At 34.4% G+C, this 23777-nt stretch overlaps 2 protein-coding genes across 2 annotated transcripts; both read left to right on the top strand.

Annotated features, from left to right (window-relative positions):
- The first annotated feature begins 10297 nt into the window (after positions 1-10297).
- LOC116639394 (bile acid receptor-like) lies at positions 10298-19316 on the top strand. The gene is made up of 7 exons (XM_032415715.1): positions 10298-10506; positions 12836-13198; positions 16018-16158; positions 17718-17860; positions 17954-18058; positions 18197-18296; positions 19150-19316. The coding sequence occupies exons 1-7, from the start codon at positions 10443-10445 to the stop codon at positions 19293-19295; spliced, it is 1062 nt and encodes a 353-aa protein (XP_032271606.1). The 5' UTR covers positions 10298-10442; the 3' UTR covers positions 19296-19316.
- A 587-nt stretch (positions 19317-19903) lies between these two features.
- LOC116639387 (bile acid receptor-like) lies at positions 19904-22765 on the top strand. The gene is made up of 2 exons (XM_032415703.1): positions 19904-20083; positions 22107-22765. Exons 1-2 carry the CDS (start codon positions 19906-19908, stop codon positions 22352-22354), a joined length of 426 nt encoding a protein of 141 aa, XP_032271594.1. The 5' UTR covers positions 19904-19905; the 3' UTR covers positions 22355-22765.
- Positions 22766-23777: the final 1012 nt, after the last annotated feature.

Below are 23777 nucleotides of genomic sequence, written 5' to 3'. Positions count from 1 at the left end.
CATCCACAAATCCTACAGGGTCTACCGCAAAATATATCTTGAATCTACTCACCTATCTACTGGGTCAGATCACTACCATCATCTAAGTCTAAGCTACCATCATCTTTCACCTGCAGTACTGTGATGGTCACCTAACTGGTTACCTCACTACTTCTTTTAGTTTCCTCCAATGTATTCCTCATATAGCATCCAAAATTATTTAAAAACAATATTCACTCTAAATGAGGAATATAGGGGAATTACCTCAACTTGAGAGTATAAAAAAATATTGAGCGTGGGTGACACAGTCAGTTAAGCATCAGACTCTTGGTTTTGGCTCAGGTCATGATCTTGGGATTGTGAGATAGAACCCTGTGTGGGGCTCTGTGCTGAGCGAATCTGCTTGAGATTCTCCCCTCTTCTTCTGTCCCTCCCCACCGCTTGCTCTCTTTCTCTAGAATAAATAAATCTTTAAAAAACAATGTTACAGTTGGGGTGCCTGGGTGGCTCAGTTGGTTGAGTGTTTGCCTTCAGTTCAGGTCATGATGCCGGAGACCAGGGATCGAGCCTTGCATGAGTAGGGAGTCTGCTTCTCCCTCTGCTCCTCACCTGGTTCATGCTCTCTCTCTGTCAAATAAATAAAGTCTTTTAAAAAAATGTTACAATAACATCACACTTAATGCTGAAAAACTGAATGCTTTCTCCCTAAGATTGAGAACAAGGTAAGGATTCTGCTCTTACCACTGTTATTGAGCATAGTACTTGAAGTTCTACCCTTTGCAAAAAATCAAGAAAAGTAATAAAAGGCAGGGACGCCTGGGTGGCTCAGTCCAGTAAGCATCTGCCTTTGGGTCAGGTCATGATGCCAGGGTCCTGGATGGAGTCCAGCATCAGGCTCCTTGCTCAGCGGGGAGCCTACTTCTCCCTCTGCCTCTGCTGTTCCTCCTGCTTGTGCTCTCTCTCTCTCTCTCTCTCGCGCTCTCTGACAAATAAATAAAATCTTTAAAAAAAAAAGAAAGAAAGAAAGGCCATACAGAATGGAAAAGAAGAAATAAAACTATTTCTATTTGCAGATGACATGATTGTCTACATAGAAAATTCCAAGGAGCCCCACATTGGGTGTGGAGATTATTTAAAAATAAAAATATTAAAGAAAAACTAAACCAAAACAAAACAAAGCATATACTTAAGATTATGTGCCTTTTCTGCATAGAATCCTTAAATGAGTTATTATACCTGGAAAAAAATTTAGGCTTCTCTCTAAGTTTCTTATGTTAACTAACTGGAATTTAAATAAAAACTTAAAAAAAAGAAAAAGAAAAATGGGAAAAATCTGGTTTATATTTTCTCTCCAGTATCATCTTAGGCTAATTTTGTCTTCTCTCCGCACTCACCACACTGGACTTCTTTCGATGTTACACAAGCCAACAGACAACAGTGTTTTGTTCCCACTAAAACACTCCTCTCTCAGCTCTTCCCGTGGCTTTTTCTCATCCTTTGGGTCTTGGTTTGGATGTCATCTACTCAAGAGCCTTCCTAATGACACTTGCAACTTTATAGCAAACTAGTTGGTTAGATTTATAACTCTTTAGATTGTTTGTTACTGATAAGGTAACAATGTTAATATTTGTTTTAAATGGCGTGTATCTATCTATCTGGGCTAGCTGCCTATTGAGTGACTGTATAAAAAGAATAAACTTCAGGAGATTTCCCCATTTATGCTTATTAAAGAGTATCAGTGAACTATGTAATTATAAATAGAGTGCTTAGGTGGCAGTAGCCTGTATAAAATTTAAAAATATGTTCTGCATTCCCTATTTAAAATATTAACATATATTTGCATATATTTTCAAGTACTTTGGAATAAGTACTATGTTAACATCACAGTAAGTCTAGGGTATTATTATAAACCAGGGAAGTACATGTAAAATTTTTAACAGTGAAGTCCCGAATGAATTATTCTTTGCAAAACTAAATAAGGAAGCTTGTTGCCAATGAATTGTAATATCTCAGATATGATAAGAGTGGGATTGAGGGTATAAGTGGTCATGGTGATACGAATTAATGAGAAGTTTGAATCATTGAGCATTTGAGATACATCATTTGAATACAGAAGCTAATAATTATAAGTAGAGGTTAAAACTGGTAATTATCTAAATAATAAAAGTTATTTATGAAACTCCTAGAAGAAAACATAGACTGTAAGCTCATTGCATTGGTCTTGGTGATGGTTTTTTTGGATCTGACACCAAAAGCAAAGGCAACAATAGCAAAAATAGGTAAGTGGAACTACATCAGACTAAAAAGTTTCTGCACAACAAAGGAAATCATCAAAATCAACAGAATGAAAAGGCAACCTACTGAATGGGAGAAAACATTTGGAAATCGTATATCTGATAAGAGGTTAATATCCAAAATATATAGAGAACTCTATAACTCAATAGCAAAAAACCCAACCATTCTGATTAAAAAGTAGGCAGAGGAGGGGTACCTGGCTGGCTCAGTGGGTGGAGTGTGTGGCTCTTGGTCTCAGAGTTGTGGGTTCAAGCCCCATGTTTGGAGTAGACATTACTTGAAAATAAAATCTTAAAAGAAAAGTGGGCAGAGGATCTGTATAGACATTCTTTTAAAGAAGATCTAGAGGTGGCCAACAGGTACATGAAAAGGTGCTTGACACCACTAATCATCAGGGAAATACTTGTCAAAACCATGATGAGATATCATCTCACATCTCTTAGAATGGTTTTAATAAAAAAGACAAGAAATAACCGGTGTTGGCTAGGATGTGGAGAAAAGGGAATCCTTGTGTACTGTTGGTGGGAATGTAAATTGGTGCAGGCACCATGGAAAACAGTATGGCAGTTCCTCAAAAAGTTAAAAATAGATCCTTTAAAAAAAGGGAGGTGGCTGTGTGGTTCAGTTGATTAAGTGGCTGACTCTTGATTTCACCTCAGGTCGTGATATCAGGGTCCTGGGATGGAGCCCCAGGTGGGGCTCCTCAGTCTAGCAGGAAGTCTGCTTGAGCATTCTCTCTCTATTCCTCTTCCTCTGCCCCCTCCCCTTACTTGTGTGTGCTCTCTCTCTCTCTCTCAAATAAATAAATGAATCTTTTAAAAAAAAAAAAAACCACAATCCTTTAAAAAAATTAAAAATAGAACTACTATATGATCCAGAAATTACATTTCTGGGTATTTATCTGAAGAAAATGAAAACACTAACTCAAGAAGTTATCTGCACCCACATGTTAATTACAGAATTATTTATAATAGCCAACATATGGCAACAACCTAAGTGTCCATTGATGAATGATTGGATAAAGGAAATATAATATAATGTATATATACCAATATAATATATACATATATATATACACACCATCTATATATCATTTACATTTATAACAACATGGATGGACTCGAGGGCATTATGCCAAGTGAAGTAAGTCAGACAAGGACAAATATTGCATGATCTCAATTATATGTGGAATCTTAAAAATGCAAAATAAAACAATCAGGCTCATAGATACAGAGAACAGATAGTTGGTTGCTGGGTGTTGGAAGGTGGAGGGTGGGCAAAATGGGTGAATGGGGATCAAAAGGCACAAATTTCCAGCTATAAAATAAATAAGTCATGGGGATGTAATGTACAAGATAGTGACTGTAATTAATAATACTATACTGTGTATTTGCTAATTGTTAAGAGAGTAGATCTTAAAAGTCCTCATCACAAGAAAAAAATGTTGTAACTATGTATGGTAACAGATGTTAATCAGACTTATTATGTTGGTCATTTCACAATACATACAAATATTGAATAATTTTGTTGTAAATCTGAAACTAATATAATGTTGTATGTCAATTACATCTCAATTAAAAAAATAAAAAATGATAAAATAATTTATAAATTATCCCTGGTACTTGTGTACTAATAACAAAAAGGCTGAAGTTATTTTAAAAATATGTTTTTTTAAGAAACAAATGTTCTTGGTAAATATTTAGAAGTTAAGCTTTGCTTTTAAAACACGTCAAGTACTGTATGTTTGTTTTGCTGTATTTCATTGTAAGGTTTCTAGTAGAGTGTCACTTCTTTTAAGACCTAGTTTGGAGCCTGTTTTTGGAATATTTTAGAATCAAATAAATGAATTATAATGCTGGGACTATTATTCTTTGGTTCACTGATTAAAATTCACAGATACAGGGACTACTATTTTAAAAGAGAAATAAAACTCATGTGATAGGACTTGGAGATATTATCATGAATTCTTCCCAGGAGTAGATAAGGACCCTGGAAGAAATCAGCGTCAATATAGTGGTTGTGAAGTCAGAAACTGAATGTGGACTGAGATCAGATGCCAAGAAAGGTAGAAAAATGTATCCTGCGCCACGTGAATGTGACAGTAGAACCGGGGAGGACAGAGACCAGAGCCTAGAGTCCTGTACATTAGGTGAGTCAGCGGAGGTGTGCCCAGGAGAATGGGAGTTTAGTGGTGGAACACATTTGTAACTTTGCCTCTGTAGAAATGCCTTGCAGGGGTGAGACCATGAGCTTGGTATCCAACAAACTTTGTTTACATAGATGACATTAAAAAAATCATAGATGGGGCACCTGGGTGGCTCAGTTGTTAAGCGTCTGCCTTCGGCTCAGGTCGTGATCCCGGGGTCCTGGGATCGAGTCCCGCATCAGGCTCCCTGCCGAGCAGGGAGCCTGCTTCTCCCTCTCCCACTCCCCCTGCTTGTGTTCCTGCTCTCGCTATCTTTCTCTCTGTCAAATGAATAAATAAAATCTTTAAAAAAATATCATACATGACATTTAAAAAATCATACTGGACTTATCTATATATCCTGTTCAGCTGTTTGCATTTGCATTGAGTTTCACCTCTGCTACTAACTAGCTATGAGTACCTGCACAACGAGTAGTATCTATCTGTGTTGCAGTTTTTCTAAGCCAAAAAATTGAGAGGATTGGACTAGATGACTTGTACATATACACTGTTGTACCCATCTGAATTATTATTCACACTGTAATTGGATTAACACTTTTTTTTTTTTTTTTTTTGGTAGGTGATGCAGAGATCAACTTCAGGTTGGATTGTTATAACACCTGTATTAGTGGAGTTTGAATTAATGAGGGATTTTCCTTTCCTGTGCATATTGCTTAGTAGTTTCTGGAGACCCAGTGTTTTGTAACCAAAATGGGAGAATGTCAAATTTAATCAAGAAAACAAAATATTTATTAAATAAACAATAAGGAACTCTGGGAGAGTGTGACCTGAAGGTCCCAAAGACCTCTATCCCTGATGATCTGGTTATTATTTGATTTATGTCAAATAATAACTGCCCTTGTTTTGACCCAAGAGAGGATTGTGTGGGAAGTTTGTGTATGAGATAGAGCTGAAGCGTTGCTCTGCAGAGTGTCTGGAGCCTAAGTGTATGCAGAGTGCCCCCCTCTCCGCTCCTTGATAAATAGGGAAAAGGTCCAGTTTGCTCCAGCTGGAAAGTTGGTCGTTGTTAAATCCATCTATCCTCGTTCTGTGAGGAAAAGGACAATCTCTAGTCATATTGTTTAACTGTGAGTATTTTGTCTTCTCTCAATAACCAAAATTTTATAATTTTATGCTGTCTCAATTAAATATGAGTGTTAATTTTGTGGGCAATTGAAACTATTATTAAACTGTAAGCTGTTAAGAGTATTTTTGGAACTCTATTTAGTTTCCACCATCATTCATTTTAGCTTTTGTAAAGTGAATAAGCCAGTTGTTGTTACTATGATAGTCAAACTATAAAAAGCATTTGCTCTTTGAAAATGAGAAATTTAAGTAGATTATACAGTGATTGGTTTTCTCCTGAAGAATGACAAGGCAATTTTGGGCTGTAGTTGAACTCCAGGTAACATTTGATGTAATAATGTAACTCGATTCACCGTGATATTTACTCTTACATTTTAAAATGAAACTTGTTTTTAATCAAGAACTTATTCTTAAAATACATTGTATTTTTTGAAACAATAGGTTTTATGTGAATTCAAGGGAACTTGACATATATTCTGATAAAGGTGTATTCAGGGAATTATACTTCTATTCAAAATGCTATGATTATAAAAATTTATTAAAATTCTTCCAGATTATGGGAATGGACACAAAATATATTTCTATATCTCTGAATTATTTATTAATTTCATAGTCATGAATTTTCTAAATATATAGTCTGATTTCTCTTTTTTAAGCTGTGAAAATTACTTGACATAATATTAATTAAATACTTTTTTCATTTAAAACTATATACGGAATTGTATGATTCCATTTATATGAAATGTCTAGAATAGGCAAATACATAGAAACAAAGTGGATTGGTGGTTGCTAGGGATTGGGGGAGGACAGAATGGGAAGTGACTGTTTATGGGTAGGGGATTTCATTTTGCAGTAATAAGAATGCCCTGGAATTAGATGGTGGTGATAATTGCACTCTCTCCGAATATTCTAAAAACCAAGAACTGTACATCTTAAAAGAGTGAATTTTATGTTATGTAAATTACATCTCAATAAAACTGTATAATAAAACTCTATGTGAAGACTTCAGAGTATAAAATCCTCCCAGTATTCTAAGGTTAAAGGACAGATTCTTATAAAGAAATCAAGAAGCCTTAATTTGTGCTGTTATTCAAATATATCCTTTTCATTTTCATTTTCCTTGGTTCCAATAAGCTCAGAGAATTTTGGCTCAAAGAATCTCTACTATGAAAAACTTTTTTATAATTATGTATCATAGAGCACTATCATTCATTTTTTTAGTAGAGGCTACTATGAAAACTGAAATTTTCAGTTTTTCTTGTGATGCCATCTACTTTTCAGTTATATTAATTTTATGCAATGCATTATTCTATGATTCATGTGACATATATTGCAAGAGTAAAAATGTAAAAACTGTAAAATTCTTTAACGTGTGGATATAGTTCTGAGGAGTCAATATGTTTTTCCTGTTAAAGTTCTGGCTATGTGAAGATTTACTAAGCACGATTTCTAGTTAGGGCAGAGGAGATGCAAATTCATTTCTGCAATTAAGCATCTTTTCAGTAAAATAGCTATTATAATCTATGAAAAATACAGCTTTATTTTATAAAGTTATATTTGTTAATGAAAAATATATAGACTTTGCCCATGCCAAATTGATCCTCTAGATAAAAGCTCCTCTCTTAACTGAGTTATTTTTGTTTTTAAATAAATATTTACCAGGAAAGATAACAAAACAGAATCCCTCCAGGCCTACTGTAACTTTTCTCTTTAATAAGATAGGAAGTTCTTGATTACATACCTCCCTCTATGCTATTAATAATCTACTTAAGTGTTCTTAAACTAATTGTATGAATACTTTATTTCTGAAAGTTTTGTTTTATTATGCATACATATTATAATACTTCTATTAAACATCTAAAAGCCTGAAGAACATTTAATTAGTGAAAAATTTTATGTAGAAAATAATACAATATTACTATGAGCATATAAAACATAAATATTTCATATTTTAAAAGGCATATTTTTAATCAAAGCCTCTTTATGTATATGTCCCATGAATGCCCTGGAATATAACTAGTCCATAAAAACAGGTCTGCTTTGGGGTGCCTAGTTGGCTTAGTTGGAAGAACATGCCACTCTAGATCTCAGGGTCATGGGTTCGAATCCCACTTTGGGTATAGAGATTACTTAAATAAATAAATAAACTTTAAAAAAAACCAAACAGGTCTACTTTAGATAATATTTTTGGGTGTTTATCTACCAGTATTGGAAGGACTTGGTTTCAGAACATTGTTATTTACGATTTGAACCCTGATAGTGGCATCACTAGAAGATACTTATGTGTGTCTTTGTCAGGATCTCACCAGTTTTGTTTTAATGAGCTACCTCTGGTTCGTTCTATATTATTTCTCAAACTCTCACTCAGCAAAGTCTGTATCTAAGTAGTACCAATTTTAATTTTCAGTCTTCTTCAGATGTTCGATATTATATGAAGCCTAATGGTAAGTGCAGTAATTTTAAAAGAAGGGTGAGTAACAACTTCAAGTTTTCAGGTTCATTTATAATTTTCTAAAACCTAACAGGCTCAAAAGAGAAGTTTGGAAAGAACTGAACAGAACCATTGCTACAAAGTATCACACATATTAAATGGATAGCGTTCAGAATTGTTTCTATATGGAGAGCCAATTGACCTGTTGCAATATAGAAACACGGAAGTGTAGACTGACGGATCTTATTGATTTTAGTCCTGACTTTTCAAGGGAAACTTTATAAAATTTCACTTATTTGGGGGCACTGCTTTTGCTTCATCTCTTTTATCCAGTGCTTATTCTATAGGACTACTGCTATGCCGTCAGAAGACTGGGAGTTTCAAGTGCTTTTAGAAGAACCTACATTCTATTAGATGATAAAGGGGACAAATTTCAAAGATATTACTATTGAAATCATCTCCATGGATGTAGAAACCTCAGCCATGAAGCTCGCACATGAATAATAAATCAAAGGAAAAGATTTTTCAATATAATCTCAGAGGCTAAAAGTTTGTCACATAAATTTTTTGGCGTGATTTAAAACCCATTTTCTTTTCTTTTTTTTTTTTTTGGTTCTTTTTAAAGGTGAAAACCATTTTTATCTTTAATAGAGATGATAAAGCTATAAAAGACTATGGACTCTAGAGTGACCTTTATTCCAATAATTTTCAATTTCTTGAACTGTGATTTCCTGTTTAAGTTTATTCAAATTTTTGGAGTTCCTTTCTAGGAAATAACAAAAATAAATCATTTTTCCCATTAAGGGATCATCTTAGATTGTGAATAATTTTTCTTATAATAGCTTATGATTTTTAGGCTTTACTATTTAAAAACAATTCTTTAAAATTCAATTTAGTTAACATATACTATATTATTAGTTTCAGGGATAGGACTTAGTGATTCATCAGTTTCATCTAACACCCAGTGTTCATTATATCAAGTGCCCTCCTTAATGCCCATCACCCAGTTACCCCATCCTCCCACCCACCTCCCCTCCAGTAGCCCTCAGTTTGTTTCCTAGAGTTAAGAGTCTCTTGTAGTTTGCCTCCCTGTTTTCATCTTATTTTATTTTTCATTCTCTTCCCCTATGTTCATCAGTTTTGTTTCTTAAATTCCACATATGAGTGAAATCTTATGGTATTTGTCTCTCTCTGACTGACTTATTTTACTTAGCATAATACCCTCTAGTTCTATCCACCTCATTGCAAATGGCAGGATTTCATTCTTTTGGATGGCTGAGTAATATTCCATTGTGTATCTGTCTATCTATCTATCTATCTATCTATCTATCTATCTATCTATCTATCTATCTACCTCACATCTTCTTTATCCATTCATCTGTTGTTGGACATGTGGGCTCTTTCCATATTTGGACTATTGTGGACATTGCTGCTATAAACATTGGGGTGCATGTGCTCTTTTGATTCACTGTTTGTATCTTTGGATAAATACCTAGTAGTGCAATTGCTGGGTTGTAGGGTAGCTCTATTTTTAACTTTTTGAGGAACCTTCATACTATTTTCCAGAGTGGCTGCACCAGCTTGCATTCCCACCAACAGTGTAAGAGGGTTCCCCTTTCTCTGCATCCTCGCCAACATCTGATGTTTCCTGACTTGTTCATTTTAGTTTTAGGCTTTACTATTAAAAATAAAACTCTTTTTCCAGTAGTCCATAAACTTTTTTCAATAAATAAAAAAATAAAATTTTAATTAGTCAAGCAGAACCAAAATTAATATTTTAATGTTTAGCATATCACAGAGCTATGAAAATATTTAGAGCGGATTTAGAAGATAAAAACAAGTGCTATTGAAATCCATTTTTTCCTACTCTTTAATTTCTTTCATGAAAAAGTCTAGTTTTTCTTCCTAATTCATCTTAATTTAGAACACTGAGATCTTGAAACTATTAGAATAGCGATTATGAGAATCAGTTATTAAGACAAGAACTGTGCTGGATTTTACATATATTAATTAAACTCTCCCAACAATTTTGCTAGGAGGGTTTTATTATTTTTCTCCTACAAATGAGGAGACTAAGGTTTAAGGAGATTTAATGAATGACCCATAAACAAGTGGTGAAAGCAGTATATGAAGCCTAATACCTAAGCTTGGTAAACTTTCAAAAGCCACCTTGATTATTACCAAGATTTATTGAGTTATTTGTAAAGAGCTGAGCAATAAGAAATTGGCAGAATTAATAATTTGGTGTATAGAGATATGAAAACTCAATATTCTTCCAGTTAAAGGATAAATATAAACATCTCATGTATAAATTCTGCTAAACTCTTTATTTTTCAAAAATCATATTGTACTTTTATAAAATCATGCTGACTTGATGATCATACTTTCAAATAGTCTACAAAAGTTTTATTTCCTTCAGTTCTAGTTCAGCATTCACTGATGAATAAATGAGAATTGGAGCAGAGAATGGCAAATACTTATGTCACTACACCTGATGGTTACTGTCTTGCTGAACCAGTACAGTACTATGGTATGTAACAAAAAGCTACAGTATAACAGTTGATAAAACACTTTTTGTGTGACATTATGGTTAATTACAGAGGTGTTTTTTTTTTAAAGAAATTAACAGGTAAACCAAGGACTTTATTTTTTTTTAAAGATTTATTTATTTATTTATTCATGAGAGACAGAAAGAGAGAGAGAGAGAAGCAGAGGGAGAAGCAGGTTCCCAAGGAGCAGGGAGCCCGATATGGGACTCGATCCCAGGACCCTGGGATCATGACCTGAGCCGAAGGCAGACGCTTAACCATCTGAGCCACCCAGGCGCCCTAAACCAAAGACTTTAAATTGTTCCCTACAAGAGGAATTAAAATAAGAAACTTAAAAATTATTCTCATACAAAAGAATATAATTAATTTCAAAAAAATCAGTAATACTAAAATGTTGTAAGCCAGAATCAAATGTAAACAGGGAAAAGCATGATAGTCTAAAATTATATTTAATTTTTAAAATTTGAATTAACATGCAAATTAGAAGTTATCTTTAGGGGTTAGTTGAAGCTAGTTCACTTGCAATTTAGTAAATGTAGCTCAGAGTAGCTATTCAATATACTTGAAATTTTCATCTTAATATAAGACTTTTATCAAAGGGAAAGAAATAGGAACAGAATGCAGGATACAATAGGAATTTTCTCCAAAAAGACTAAGGCTATAAGGTAAATTTAATTTAATTTTTTAATTTTAATTATTTTGGGTTTTTTTGTGGCTTTTTTTTGGAATTTTACTTATGTATTTATGTATTATTTTTATTTTTTATTGTTTTTTAAAATTTAAATTCAATTAACATACAATGTATTATTGGTTTCAGAGGTAGAGGTCAGTGATTCATCAGTCTTATATAATACCCAGTGCTCATTACATCATGTGCCCTCTTAATGTCCATTATATAAATTTAATTTTAAATGCAGTTTTCTTTTAGAGTTAAGTTTAGGGTTAAGGTTAGGGTTAGGACCTGAATTCTAATTTCCATGCCAATGGAACATCAGCTAGTATTCTGCAGTCTTTTGACACTCATTCAAGAAAGGTCCTCTTTAAAAAAACAGTTACATTGTTTTTACTGATAACCTTTCTTTTTATATTAGGCTGTCAGTATTTTCTCAACACTTAGCATTAGACTGAATGGTATGAGATTGCAAGTGATTTATTTAAGTTAATAAAAATTATACTGTTTACCAATCTTGGTGGTAGAATTTTGAGGTTAAAAGTACCTGATTCAGCATCAGGAAAAGTACAAATATTACTAGTAAACGATATAGAGCAATTCAGTATTCCTGGGTCCTTTTGGAGCCAATTTTCTGGATTTAGATTTAGAAATTTTCCTGGAAGCAGAAAGTAAGTTGGTGGCACGTGGGTGGCTCAGTCTCGTTAAGTGGCCGGCTCTTGATTTTGGCTCAGGCCATGATCTCAGGGTCCTGGAATCAAGCCGGGAGTCTGCCCAAGGATTCTCTCTCTCCTTCTCCATCTGCCCATCCCCCAGCTTGCGTGTGTGTGTGTGTGTGTGTGTGTGTGTGTGTGTGTGTGTTCTCTCTCTGAAATAAATAAATAAATAAATCTTAAAAAAGAAAAAAGAAAGTAAGTTGGTGTTTGGGAGCTTCTGATAATTATAATAATGATATTCATTAAGCATCATTTTATATTTTATATATGCTTTTGCATACCATATTTTGTTTCATCCTTATGGTAACCTGGTAAACTAGGTGAATTTATCCCCAGATAATTGCTAGTTAGAATTGTTAGTCAACAAAACACAAAAGAAACTAATAATTTAAATCAGGTCTACAAATGGCAAAAGAGAGTGTTAAGGTATATTTAATGGGGAGTTAAAACAAAAACATTTTTTTCCTTGAAATAACCAGGTAAAATTGTATTTTAGTTTGATTTTTTTTGGAGGGGGGTGGGATAATGTATTAATTCATCTCTTTACTGACCTGATTGTACTGCAAACAGTTGTACCCACACAAGGGAAATGCAAAAGATGGGAAAACCTTCTTTCCTTCCAAACTCTGGGAAATACGCATTTCTATTTAAGATGGGAGGCTGGATTGGTATGTAAGCCACAGACTTAGCAACAGACTGCCCTTTCTCCCAGCTCCTGAGCAACCTCTGCATACCACTGAGATGGCAGCACTTATGATGCACTGCAATTCAGTTTACTGCCCGTTCCTCATGCTGGCCAGGAAGTCCCTGGGACGTAGTGGATATGTTGAACTAACTGTTGAGCATAAACTCTTTGATATTTGAAAACAAGTATGGAATTTTGACTTTTTACCATTTGTTCTTTTTTATGTTGAAAACAACTAGATATTCTGCCAGAGCAAATCAACTATCAGCTGCATGACACTGATTTTCAAGAATCAGCTTATTGCCAGTATTCTACTGTCCAGTTTCCAACAGCTCTACAGTCCCAATCTTTACAAAGTCATTTCAACACTTATAGCTTGGACCCACAGTTCAGTGGTGGAGAATGTGGATTTGGTTCCTATGAATTAAATAAACCCACTTATGTGGTTGACCATGATGCTAAAGATGGATACTCTGGAATAAAAAGGTCCAGACTCACTCACTCTTCCATTCGGATTAAGCAACAGGAAGAACTCTGTGTAGTTTGTGGTGATAAAGCATCAGGATATCATTATAATGCACTTACCTGTGAAGGTTGTAAAGGTAAGGATAAAGTTAAAACAAAACTGAAGTCCTAGTGTTCACTGAAGAGTCATGGAAGTTTCGGCATGTAAGAATACACAACTAATGAATCGTTGAACGCTACATCAAAAACTAATGATGTACTATATGTTGGCTAATTGATCATTAAAAAAAAGAATACTCTTGGGCGCCTGGGTGGCTCAGATGGTTAAGCGTCTGCCTTCGGCTCAGGTCATGATCCCAGCGTCCTGGGATCGAGTCCCGCATCGGGCTCCCTGCTCCTTGGGAGCCTGCTTCTCCCTCTGCCTCTTTCTCTCTCTCTCTCTGTCTCTCATGAATAAATAAATAAAATCTTAAGAAAAAAAAAAAAAAAGAATACTCTTACTTTTCGAAGTGTGAAAAATAAAACCGGGGAGAGCCGTTGATACATTTAAAGGTGATCATCTGTGTCATAAAAGACATGAAAATGGAATGTAATAGTTTTGATTTAGTTTTTCATTTTTGATGAAAACTTTTGCCTTTAAATACAAAATTCAGTATTTATACAGCAGAAGGTTTCTGTGTTCTTAGATGAATCTGATATGGAATAGAAAATGATTTTTAGGGGGGCCTGAGTGGCTCAGTCAGTTGTGTGCTTGGCTCTTGGTTTCAGCTCAGGTTGTGATCTCAGGTGTTGGGATCATGCCCCCAGTGGTGCTCTGCACTTGGCTCAGAGTCGGTTTGTCCCTATCCTTCCCCCTCTGCCCCTTCCCCTCTACCTCTCCCTCTACCCCCTCCCCCTGCTCAGCACATGTGTACTCTCTCTCTCAAATAAATAAATAAAATCTTTTAAAAAGAAGAAAATGATTTTTAAAAATATCTGAATGTTAACTATTACATCTTCTCATGTGGTTGATACAATTCATGCATTAGAAGGGAATTTGAATTAAATGACTTCTATGATTCTATTTTAATTTCTTTGAATGCTTTTTTGAAAATGGGAGGTTTGCAAGTGAAGATCATCATTGACAATGAAATTTTCAAAGAGTGAAATAGTCCTTGATGAAGTTTTAAGGTTTTGAAACACTTCTGCATTGTTTTTATTTACAAATGCAACATTGGAACAGAACCTGGAAATGATTAGGCCAATGCAGCTCTTGGTAAACATGTCTGTTAGAAGTTCAGGGTGAAGATTTACTGTCAGAATCTCACAACTCACCCCTAACAAAGAATAGCCAATTGAAGACTGTGGAAAATTAGGTACCATCTTTATGAATAGAATAGCTGGGCAAGTATTTGCTTATTCTTAAAATGCAGGGCCCTGATGTTAAAACTAGATGGAAGAAGGGGTGCCTGGTTGGCTCAGTTTAGCATCTACCTTCAGCTCAGGTCATGATCCCAGAGTCCTGGGATGGAGCCCAGCATTGGGCTCCCTGCTTAACAGGGAGCCTGCTTTTCCCTCTCCCTCTGGCCCTCACTCATGCTTGTTCTCTCTCTCTAGTAATCTCTCTCTCTCTCAAATAAATAAATAAATAAATAATCTTTAAAAAAACTAGATGGAAGATGAGGCATAGTTCTGGAAAATTTAAGCTGAGTTTTCTATTTCCTTCGATGAATCTAAATCACAAAACTCTCACTCTCAAGTGTGTCTACAGAAAAAAAGGGTATCACAAGTCTCTAAGAGGGGCATTGACAAAGCATATCAACTTTACTGCTTGGAATGGATTAAGAGGAAGATAGCAGGGGTTATTGCATAGGAATGGGGAATGAAAGAGGAAGTAGGAAGGGGGACTGCTATGCATGGATTTAAGAAGTGAAAGGGAAAATATAGACACCTCCCCCAAAACACACACACACACACACACATGCACACACACACACGCACATGCACACACACATACACCACGGCCTATTCAATTTTTCAGACCAAAAAAACCTAAAAATATTTTCTCACCTTTGGGAGTGCTCAAAAAGGAAGAAGGACAGAGGAGTAAGTTTCAAAGAATATCTCTTCCTATTTATGGGTTGAGGTGGAAATACGAGGAGAGAAGAGGTTTTCCTTACACTCTTACCAGAGCATATATTCTTTCAAGTGCACCTTGAGAGATGCTTCATGGAATCTTGATATTCTGTACAACATAGTTGTAAAAATGCTTTTAGATGGTATATTATAACCATAATAAAATAAGAAGTTATCTTTTTTTATTATGTTATGTTAATCACCATACATTACATCATTAGTTTTTGATGTAGTGTTCCATGATCCATTGTTTGCGTATAACACCCAGTGCTCCATGCAGAACGTGCCCTCTTTAATACCCATCACCAGGCTGACCCATCCCCCCACCCCCCTCCCCTCTGGAACCCTCAGTTTGTTTCTCAGAGTCCATAGTCTCTCATGGTTCGTCTCCCCCTCCGATCCCCCCCTTCATTCTTCCCCTCCTGCTATCTTCTTCTTCCTTTTTTTTTTTTTAACATATAATGTATTATTTGTTTCAGAGGTACAGATCTGTGATTCATCAGTCTTGCACACTTCACAGCGCTCACCATAGCACATACCCTCCCCAGTGTCTATCACCCAGCCACCCCATCCCTCCCACCCTAGAAAGTTATCTTAATGTGATGGAACTATTTTGTTCAATTTCCACATGTGATTATTGAAAGGAACAACCTTGGATTAGAAGATATCAATCATAAGGGAATATAAATGTATATTAAACTAAATCTTATTGATGAAAAAAACATTTTATTGAAATAATTTAGTTATTTCAATTATTTAACTCTACTAGGAAGGTATATATTAATAAAAAAACTAAAAATACCTAATAGTAAAATTTTAAAAGTACTTTTTTTGTCATTAGGTTTTTTTCGACGTAGCATCACCAAAAATGCAGTATATCGTTGCAAGAATGGTGGCCACTGTGAAATGGACATGTACATGCGTAGGAAATGTCAAGAGTGCAGACTGAAAAAGTGTAAGGCAGTAGGAATGTTGGCAGAATGTAAGTGTTATTGTGGACTTTGGGGGTTCTTTTTTTGAGGGGGATTTTAGTTTTTCTTACCTTATTGACAACATAATGCATTCCTCAAGTTATCATTTTGAGCATTAACGTATTTCTCTAGATTGAAGCTATTTCTCTAGCAACTGATAGATTAGGATGACTGGTAACCAACCTAGATATTTTTCCATAAACCGTGTTCTATACTATATTGCTCTAATTTTGGCAATATTCAATATGTTCTTCTTCATTGGAAATCCTTGTATTTTCATATGACTTAACCTTAATTTATATAATGTATCTATAAAAAGCAGAATTTTAAATTAGTAGTCCCCCTTCTTTGGTCTTGTATCTTTAGAAGCCTACATGATAACTAGGTATGTAGAGCCTACTAACAACTCATAGGTGTCAAAACCCAACTCAACAGGCAGAAGTACTTAGGCTGTTTTGAGTTCCTTCTATGTTCACAGTGTTTTTAGCTTATAGATTACATGAGGTCATGTAATCCTCAGAGTAGTACTAAGATTTTGGCATTATTTCCCCAATTCCTCCTATTTCCCAGGGCTCAAAATGTCATGGTGATTTCAAAATTCATTTTCTTAATAAGGTACTATTAATGTTTTCTTTTCATGCCTAATCTAGCCTTGTATAAACTCTTATTATCTTGCACTCTTACTGTTATATTAATTTCATGGCTATTTCTTCATTATCTCTTTTTAGTTCAGTTTACCTTCAACTGCTATGAGTAACACTCTTCAATTTTTATTAAGTTACACTCCTGTTCAATAAACACCAATGCAATATTCTGTTTATATTATTCTGTTTATTTTAATAAAATCCAAACTCTTCAAAGTTCTTGACCGAAAGGATTCCTATTATTTAAAATTCCAGGGTTGGGGGCACCTGGCTGGCTGGCTCAGTTGGTGGAACGTGTGACTCTTGATCTCAGGGTTGTGAGTTTGAGCCCCATGTTGGGGATAGAGATTACTTAAAAATCTTAAAAAAAAAAATTCAGGGTTGGAATAGATCTTAAGGTTATCCTGTCCAACCAGCCTGAATCCTTTACTTTATCCCTGTCTGAGAATGCTCAGGCTGCCATAACAAAATACCACTGTCTTGTCTTATTAGGAAAAAATCGACTTAGCTCATTTAACAAAATCACAAAATATTTTCTTGACCTTATATAAAAATCAAAGAAAAAAGCTCGTAGATAAGGTAGTTGAATTTCTATATCAATTGATATTCTATGTTTCCAAGATATGATGTGGAAATTTCTCTAACATAAAAAGGTCTAAATTTATGGTTTGGAGATGCAAAATCGGTTTTTAATTTATGCCTAGGATGACTATGTACTTTTAAGTAGAGGGTAGTTATGGATGGAAAAGGAGAAAGTAATGTAGTAAATTTAAATGCTGTGTACATACTTGCCAAAAAAGGAAGGTTCTTTGTGAAAAGACAAGTCTATAATAATATATGTGTACAGTGTAAGACAATTTTCATTGAATCCTATAATGTTATTTGCCATTCCTAAAACATTTTATATGAATTTTGTAATATCACAGGTTTGCTCACAGAAATCCAATGCAAGTCAAAGAGACTTCGAAAGAACTTTAAACAGAAGAGTAGTTTTTACTCTAACATCAAAATGGAAGAGGGAAGAGTAGACAACAAGCTTGTATCATCCACCACTAGATCTGGAAAAGTGGCAAGACTCTTAAAAAATTTCTTTTTTCTTTAATGATCACATGTCTTGCTAAATACAAATTCATTATAGTTTTCCCCCTGTGTTTTCTTATAGATTCAGGAGAGCATGGAACTAACTCAAGAGGAACATCAGCTCATTAATAACATTGTGGCTGCTCATCAAAAATATACAATTCCTTTAGAGGAAACAAAGAAATTTGTATGTGTTCATTAATGGCAAGAAATAATTTATAACTAATTATGTTAGAAAACAATAGCATAAACATGAAAGTTAAAAATTTAAACAGTTAGTTGAAAGAAATAAAATCTATTACTCTCATTTCTTTTTGTTGGCTAGCTGCAGAAGTATGCAAATCCTGAACTGAGCTTCTTGCGACTCTCAGAAACAGTGGTCCTACACCTACAGGGGTTAATGGATTTTACCAAGGGACTCCCAGGTAATCACTTTACCTTTGGAAAATAATTTCATACTACTTAATTTTTAAAAAGTTCCCTGTTTTAAAGGCAGGGGACATTTTAGGAAAACAAAACCCTGTATTTTTCCACCAAAGCTGCTTCCAGATGCAAAAACATGTTCATTTTGTCTACTTTAAACAATCAGGTGTGGGGGAGTGCCTGGATGTCTCAGTTGGTTAAGCACCCCACTCTTGATTTCAGCTCAGGTCATGATCTCAGGGGCATGAATTCTAGCCCCACATTTTGCTCTGTGCTGAGCATGGAGACTGCTTAAGATTCTCTCTCTCCCTCTCCCTCTGCCCCTTCCCCACCTCTCGTGTGCACTCTCTCTTTCTCCCTCTCTAAAAACAAAAAAAACCCAATCAGGTGATTGAAAATATTAATATTTAAAAATATTCAAATGACTCCAAAGACTTAGAGCAAGACACATAATATGGTTGATTCTAACTTTTAATGTTTTGAAATTGTTTTTTTATATAAAACATGAAACAAATAAAATTGCCTGTATAATATGAAAAAAATCAAGCTACAGTTGGCCAAAACTTACCTATTTATATGCACAGATAACTCATTGTAAAAATAAATTCTTTGAGGCTAAACTTTGTTTAATTTCCTCTTGTCATATGGAAGTATTATTATCCAGTTCTGATGAAAGGGCTCCAAAATATTACCATGTGGAATCAAGAATTTTGTTCATATTTGAAATTACAGATCGTGATTATCCTAAGGAAACATTTAGGATTCATATTATAACTAAATGAATAATTAAATCTTATACCTGAAAATTATCTTTTCATTACTGATTTCAAATAATTATGTGATCTTTTCTTCAAGGATTTGAAAATTTGACAACTGAGGACCAGACTGCATTATGCAAGGGATCAAAAACTGAAGTGATGTTCCTTCATGGGGCCCAACTTTACAGTCAGAAAGAATGTCTTTCATCAGCTTCTGAAAGTAAAAAAGGCCAACCAACTTAATCTTAATGTTAACAGTTACTATTAAATACAGCAACAAATTATATAACATTATTTTTTATTATATTTTCACTTTACTAGTTAGTATAGGAATAAGTACTTCATAATAGCTTTTCCAATTCATTGGTCTAGCTTTTGCTTTTCTTTAAAAAAAACCAAACAGACCTTTTTTAAAAATTATATGGCATCATGGAAAACATTTTTGCAGGGTTTTCTACACAATATTTATATAAAATCTGAACTATTAATCTCAGTTCATAGTCCAGTAATAAAAATTATAAAGCTACCATTTGTTGGGAATATTTCCTGTCTAACAGATTAGAGAGATTGGATTTACTATCTGTATAAAGATTTTTTAAAAATCAGACTTTGTATTTTTCCCTGTTGCTAGGTACCATGAGAGTATCAGATCATTCAGATCATTCACTGAATTGTCACAATCAGAGTGATAATAGAAGTGTTATTTATTCTATGGAAACATTTTGCAATGAAGACTGTCCTCCTACTACACTGACTGGTAATATTACATACAATACAAAATATTATATTGGATGGAAAAAATTGGTCAGATATAATGTCTCATTATATTATTCTGCTTTGAGAAAAGATGATAATGGCCATATGTTTGATTATGCGCTATTGTCTGATGAAAATACATTTGATATTAATCTTTTTAGGTATTGCTGAAGAATTTATTACCACATTGTTTTACTTCTACAGAAGAATGAGTGAACTTAGTATTACTAATACTGAATATGCTCTGCTTGCAGCAACAACTGTGTTTTTTTCAGGTAAAAACCATTCAGAAGAAAATATTTGGATTAAGACTGGCAATCAGATCATGATGTCTGTGGCTATTATATCATTCACTGATGCCAAATGTTAACAATTTTATTTTGTCAAAATTTTCTCTTCGAGAGAATTCTCTTCAGCTTACGAACTTGCTGTAATTTCTTGCATCTTAAAAAAAAGCCTTCTTGACCTCTAATCCCTTTCAGCTATTTTCCCATTTCTCTGTTCTACTCTACAGAAAAAAAATTTTTTTGTCTGTACTCCTTCCTTCATTTATCTCATCTCATTTGCTCCTGAACCCACTGCAGTCAGAGTTTGTCCCCTTCTTTCCATTCTACCATAATTTGTCAAAGATCTTCAGTAATCTGGCATTGCTGATTCCAGTTTTCAATTCTTAGTCCTCCTTGTACTTGACCCATCAGCTTCATCTGGCAGAGCAGATCACTCCTTCTCTCTTGGAAAACTTTCATCACTTGGCTTCTGTTGATCACTCCCTGCTTGTAGACACTCTTTTCCTCCACCTGATTTCCAGGACATCACACTCTCTTGATTTTCCTCCTCAGTGGCTGAGATTTCCATCTCCTTTGTTAATTCCTCCTCATCTCCCACACTGATAAATGTTAAGAGCGACCTAGGGCTCAGTTCTCTTTTCTTCTACACTTACTTCCTTTGAAATTTCATCCTCTCTCATGGCTTTAAACACCATCTACATGTTGACAAGTCCCAAAGTTATATAGCAAATTGGACTGTTCCCCTAGGCTCCACTAAATAGCCTACTCAAGATTTCAACTTGTAGTAGGTGTATCAAATTTAACATGTCCCAAGGTGAACTCCTGATCTCTCCCTTGATCCTCCTATATTCTTCCTCCATTTTTGCTAAATGGCATCTCCATCCTTCAGGTTACACAAGCCAAAATTTGTGAAGTCATCCTTCACTACTTTCTTTCTCTTATACCCTATCAAATAGGCAACACCTCCTGTTGGCTCTAGCCTCAAAATATATCCAGAACTCAACCACTTCTTACTGTCTCTGTCCCTGCCACCCTAATTCAAACTAGTATCCTTTTTTGCTTTCCTGTTTCTGCCCTTGCCTCCCCAGAGTCTATTCTCTATATAGTAGCCAGAGTTGTTCTTTTGAAATGTAAGCTAGATCATTTCATTTCTCTGCTCATAATCCTTTCATGGTTTCCTGTTCTACACAGATTAAAGCCAAATTCTATTATTGCCTACTACTGTCCCTTTTGCTCACACCACCACAGCCACATTACTTTTGATACATATGTTACTTGAAAATGTCAAGCTGGCTCCTGCCACAGGTTGTCTTGTATTTGACAAATATGCTTGGAAAGCTCTTTCCCCAGGTAGTTACCTGCCGCCCGCCTTCATCTCAGATCTCTGTTAAATGTCATCTTACCTCTGATTATCCTTTTAAAAATAGCTTCACCCTGAATTCTTATTCCTTTCTGTTTTTCTCTATAACACTTATCATTGTCATATTATATTTTTATTTAAAATGTGTATATATCTCTTTTCTCACCCACTCCTCCCAAACTCAGGATATAAGCTTAAAGAGGGCAGGAAACTGTGTCTGTTATGTTCGCTGCTGTATCTCCACCACAATGCCTGGATAAATAATTGCTGCCTAACCATTAAGAAATTCTTGGTTGGTTCTTATATTTTATAACTAGGTACTTAAGAAACTTGCCTTTTCCTTACTGTTGATCTTGAGGAAATTAATCTTTTTAAGTTTCAAGTAAGCTTGAAACTTGCTCTTATATTCTTACAACCACTTACTGACCCTTCTCTTCCTATTTGACTTTACTTCTCTACCTCATAGAGTACTATGAAGATTAAATAAGATATTGCTTGAAGTAAGTTACTTAGCATAATATCTTGCATATATTAAGGGTTCGGAAAATATTTGCTATTTTTATTATCTACAAACTGTATTGTTTTAAATTAATTCATTATCTTCTACTACTTTCCAGTATTCATTAAGATATATATGATGATGTTTTTCAGATCGTCCACACCTTAAAAATAAGCAACATGTGGAAAATATACAAGAACCGATTTTACAAATTTTGTACAAATATTCAAAAATTTATCATCCAGAAGACCCACAGCATTTTGCTCGTCTCATAGGGAGGCTCACTGAACTGAGAACACTGAATCACAACTACTCAGAAATACTTAGCACTTGGAAAGCAAAGGACCCCAAATTGGCTAGTTTACTCTCAGAGAAATGGAATTTGTATTCACATTGTTGAAATTTAGAATGTTGTTGTGGTTTGCCTTAAAACTTTCTAATTCTAGATTGTTGACTCTATCATCATAGGATGACTGATTTGAAAAACAAACAGGATTGCTAGGTTACCAATATATCACCATAAAATGGACATCATCAGTGCTCATCAAATTTTGTGGGATATAGGATGAACCACTAGAGGGACATCTAGGATTCTTTTCAAGATTTGACTCAAAAGAAGCAATGACTGTTGTTACTGCATGGTTCCTTCAAAAGGGAATAATGCTAAATAGAGTTCTTATCTGAAGAAACTCTACTTTTTTCCTTTAGTAGAAAAATGGAATGAAAATATACAGATTATAGACATGAGAAAGGCTATCTAGTGGAAACAATTGTAATTAGAATAAAGGTAGTTTATTACCCTCATTAATTAGGCCAGATTGATGGATAAAGAACATTTTAAATTTATTCCTGTTATAGCATTTTATGAATTATTAAAGAGGAACAAAACTTTGTTCAACTCTTACCTTTTCTTAATGTTTTTAAAAAAAGAAATATTTTTAAGTCCACATTTTAAAAATCTGTGATGGCCAGATATTGAAAAAACTTAAAATGACAAATCATTAAAATGTTTTAACATACATTGGGAAATTTAGCACAATTTACTGCTCATTCTGGTAGACAGTATTTTGACATTTTTGTCAATATGCCTTTTGTAGGAAAAATGAAGTTCTTAAAAACTGAAATCTTTCCACAAATATTTTAATCCTTCTAAAGATAGGAAGGCTATTTAGTAAGAATAAATTTCATGTGAAATGCATGAAATTGAGAAATTCTATGGTGGCACTATTGTTTTGAAAGACTGGGTGTAAGTAAATAAAATACTGTGAATTTAAGTTAATTTAATACTAGGAGAAGTCGCATTTTGGTTTTCAAGAAAGAAAAAAAGACTAGTTCAATTTTTTTAGTTATAAAACTTAAAAAAACTGGAATATTGAATTTATATCCTCAACGTCAAGAAGATCTTATTTAAATTTATTAATTATTGCCCCCACGGTGCATCTTGGGCATAAACCTGAAATCATCTCTTGGAGGGAATATTTTGTCTTTTTTAGGGTATCTAGACTGTTTCCTTAAAATGTAAAATGAAGGACTTAACCTGGATCAAAAATTTTTAAATTTTAGCAGTAACTCTTATGTCTCATAGGTTAACTTTATACAAAACTGGTTATTTAAAAATATTACTTAAGCCCTTTGGAAATCAATTATAGTACCTGGAGAAGTTTGAAAACAAAGTCAAATGTGTTCAAAATGGAACTCGTTATCTTATTGCTCAAACCTAGGTACTTAGTACCACAATATTTATTGTATTTTCTCGCCCCAGCTTGAAGCCAAGCAGTGAGACTTCTTTCACGGCTATTAAAAAACAGCCATCAAATCCTATT

Source organism: Phoca vitulina, unplaced genomic scaffold (genome assembly GCF_004348235.1).
Source record: "Phoca vitulina isolate PV1807 unplaced genomic scaffold, GSC_HSeal_1.0 scaffold2, whole genome shotgun sequence".
Classification (NCBI taxonomy): Eukaryota; Metazoa; Chordata; class Mammalia; order Carnivora; family Phocidae; genus Phoca; species Phoca vitulina.
Note: the sequence above shows the minus strand (reverse complement) of the source record. Positions and strands in the feature narration are given on the sequence as shown.

What these genes read in the sequence shown, in the direction of transcription:
- LOC116639387 (XM_032415703.1), top strand. Translation starts at nt 19,906, where the DNA reads ATGGCCATATGTTTGATTATGCGCTATTGTCTGATGAAAATACATTTG. An exon ending in AACAACTGTGTTTTTTTCAG is followed by an intron (nt 20,084 to 22,106) that starts GTAAAAACCATT and finishes GATGTTTTTCAG; the next exon opens with ATCGTCCACACCTTAAAAAT.
- LOC116639394 (XM_032415715.1), top strand. Translation starts at nt 10,443, where the DNA reads ATGGCAAATACTTATGTCACTACACCTGATGGTTACTGTCTTGCTGAA. An exon ending in TACCTGTGAAGGTTGTAAAG is followed by an intron (nt 13,199 to 16,017) that starts GTAAGGATAAAG and finishes TTTTGTCATTAG; the next exon opens with GTTTTTTTCGACGTAGCATC. An exon ending in TAGAGGAAACAAAGAAATTT is followed by an intron (nt 18,059 to 18,196) that starts GTATGTGTTCAT and finishes TTTGTTGGCTAG; the next exon opens with CTGCAGAAGTATGCAAATCC.